This window comes from Aegilops tauschii, chromosome 4, assembly GCF_002575655.3.
Source record: "Aegilops tauschii subsp. strangulata cultivar AL8/78 chromosome 4, Aet v6.0, whole genome shotgun sequence".
In the NCBI taxonomy this organism is placed as follows: domain Eukaryota; kingdom Viridiplantae; phylum Streptophyta; class Magnoliopsida; order Poales; family Poaceae; genus Aegilops; species Aegilops tauschii.
Window position 1 is genome coordinate 371,965,855 of NC_053038.3, and position 2,049 is coordinate 371,967,903.

At 50.0% G+C, this 2,049-nt stretch overlaps 1 protein-coding gene across 1 annotated transcript; it reads right to left on the reverse strand.

The window, feature by feature from the left end:
* Positions 1-831: 831 nt before the first annotated feature.
* Positions 832-1,666, reverse strand: LOC109760406 (17.9 kDa class I heat shock protein). Its single transcript, XM_020319237.4, has one exon. The coding sequence runs from the start codon at positions 1,524-1,526 to the stop codon at positions 1,050-1,052; it is 477 nt and encodes a 158-aa protein (XP_020174826.1). The 5' UTR covers positions 1,527-1,666; the 3' UTR covers positions 832-1,049.
* Positions 1,667-2,049: the final 383 nt, after the last annotated feature.

A 2,049-nucleotide genomic window follows, 5' to 3' on the forward strand; every position in this document is an offset into this window, starting at 1 on the left:
TTCTCTTCGATAAGAAGGGTTCTCTTGTGTTCTAGGGTTGATTAAGTGTCTGGAAAGGGTTCTCTTGTGTTTCAGGGTTGATTAAGTGTCTCGTGGAACGGGGATACATTATGTGCGGCCAAATTGTCTAACGAATTGATGTATATGGCTCAATATAGACTGGTGCAGTATACCAGTCTTGAGCCACCACGATAGCCTTCCAAATACGTGGGCCCCAGTGGACCACCTCTACTTAAGCAAGGGTGACCGACTTCTTCCTTGACGAGGCAGCAACCTGGAACCTGGTCGGCTGCCCAATTTCGGTCGACCCAGGCTGTGGCTGCGGCCGCTGGCCAACGTTGAGGGCTGAGCAAAGCTCGCTCCAGTTGTATTTTTGGGTTTTCATTTTGAGTTAACCTGTACTTGGCCGATGCCGTTCTTCTTCTTCAATGAAATCACAGCCGTTCTCCTGTGTCTTTGAAAAGAAATACTCGATGTATTCGAAGGTGCATAGTAATTCTGCTGTGCATGTGGACTACCACGGTACTCCCTTTGTCCCAAATTACTCGTCGCTGAAATAGATGTATCTAAAACTAAAATACATCTAGATACATCCATACGTGTGACAAGTAATTCGAAACGAAGGGAATACAACACAAGAACAGAGTTCCCATGTGGCAGAATGGTTGACAGAATTAGAGATCAGATGCGTACGACTACAACACGGACATAGAATCGAAATGCCAAAAGCAGTTACTCCCTCCGTTCGGAATTACTTGTCACGGAAATGAATGTATCTAGACTATAAGTAATTCCGAAACGGAGGGAGTAGAGAGAACCATGACTCGCTCATTGAAACCAGTACACAAGTTGATCACAGCGGTACGGACTGGATGCTTGCATTACATGACTATAACTCTGGACGCGGACGTTGAACACAGTACTGACAAGGGCAGACTCACACCCAACACGGACCCAAATCCACACTTATTACAGGCCTTTGAGCAGAAGTCACGAAAGGAGCGAGTCCAACCTCAGAGCAGCGAATCGAACCTCAATCCCGAAGCAGCCTAGCCAGAAATCTGGATGGACTTGACCTCCGGCTCCTTGACCTCCTTCTTGGGCACGGTGACTGTGAGCACGCCGTTCTCCATGGCCGCCTTGATCTGGTCCGCCTTGGCGTTGTCCGGGAGGCGGAACCTGCGCAGGAACTTGCCGCTGCTGCGCTCCACCCTGTGCCACGTGCCCGTCTTCTCCTCCTGCTCTTTGTTGCGCTCGCCGCTGATCTGGAGCACGTTGCCGTCCTCGACCTCCACCTTCACTTCCTCCTTTTTCAGCCCCGGCACGTCCGCCTTGAACACGTGCGCCTCGGGAGTCTCCTTCCAGTCGATCCGCGCGCCGGCGAAGGCCGCGGTCTCGGAGGATGCGCGCGGGAACGAGGGGAAGAAGCTGCTGATGCCGCCGGAGCCGAAGGGGAAGCCATCGAAGGGGTCCGAGAGGTCAAGGGAGAAGGGGTCGAAAGCTTTGCCGCGGGGAATCAGCGACATGGTTGCTCGAGTTGAGCGAGGACTAACTGCGATTAGGAAGCTGTCAACTCAGGGGATGGATGCTTCGGTTTGTCCTAGGCCACATTTTATAGCGCACCGGTTGAAGGCCGGTGATGGGTCTGGAGCGTGCTTGTCTATTCTGGAGTGTGCTGGAAACTGCCGCAAAGTCTCTTTTACCGGAACCGGTATGTACCGGCAAAGGATCCATCTTACATCTCAGACTTTAAGATTCGTGTGATGAAAATAAAATCCATTCACAGTTGGAGATACAGATGGAATACACAGCTAATACAACTGACATGCACAGACTTTTGTCAGGGAAAATACTAGTAGAGGATGCTTTCACTCAAATACTCCCTCCGTTCCATGTCCGTGTCTATTTTGGAACGCAGGGAGTAGTACATCATTAGATGCATGCACATGTCGTCCTTGTCTCTCTCTCTCTACAAACAAAAAACTTGCCTTTCATTTTCAATCTAGCATTTTGAATTGCTCATAACTTTTAAACCGAAATTTTGTTTTG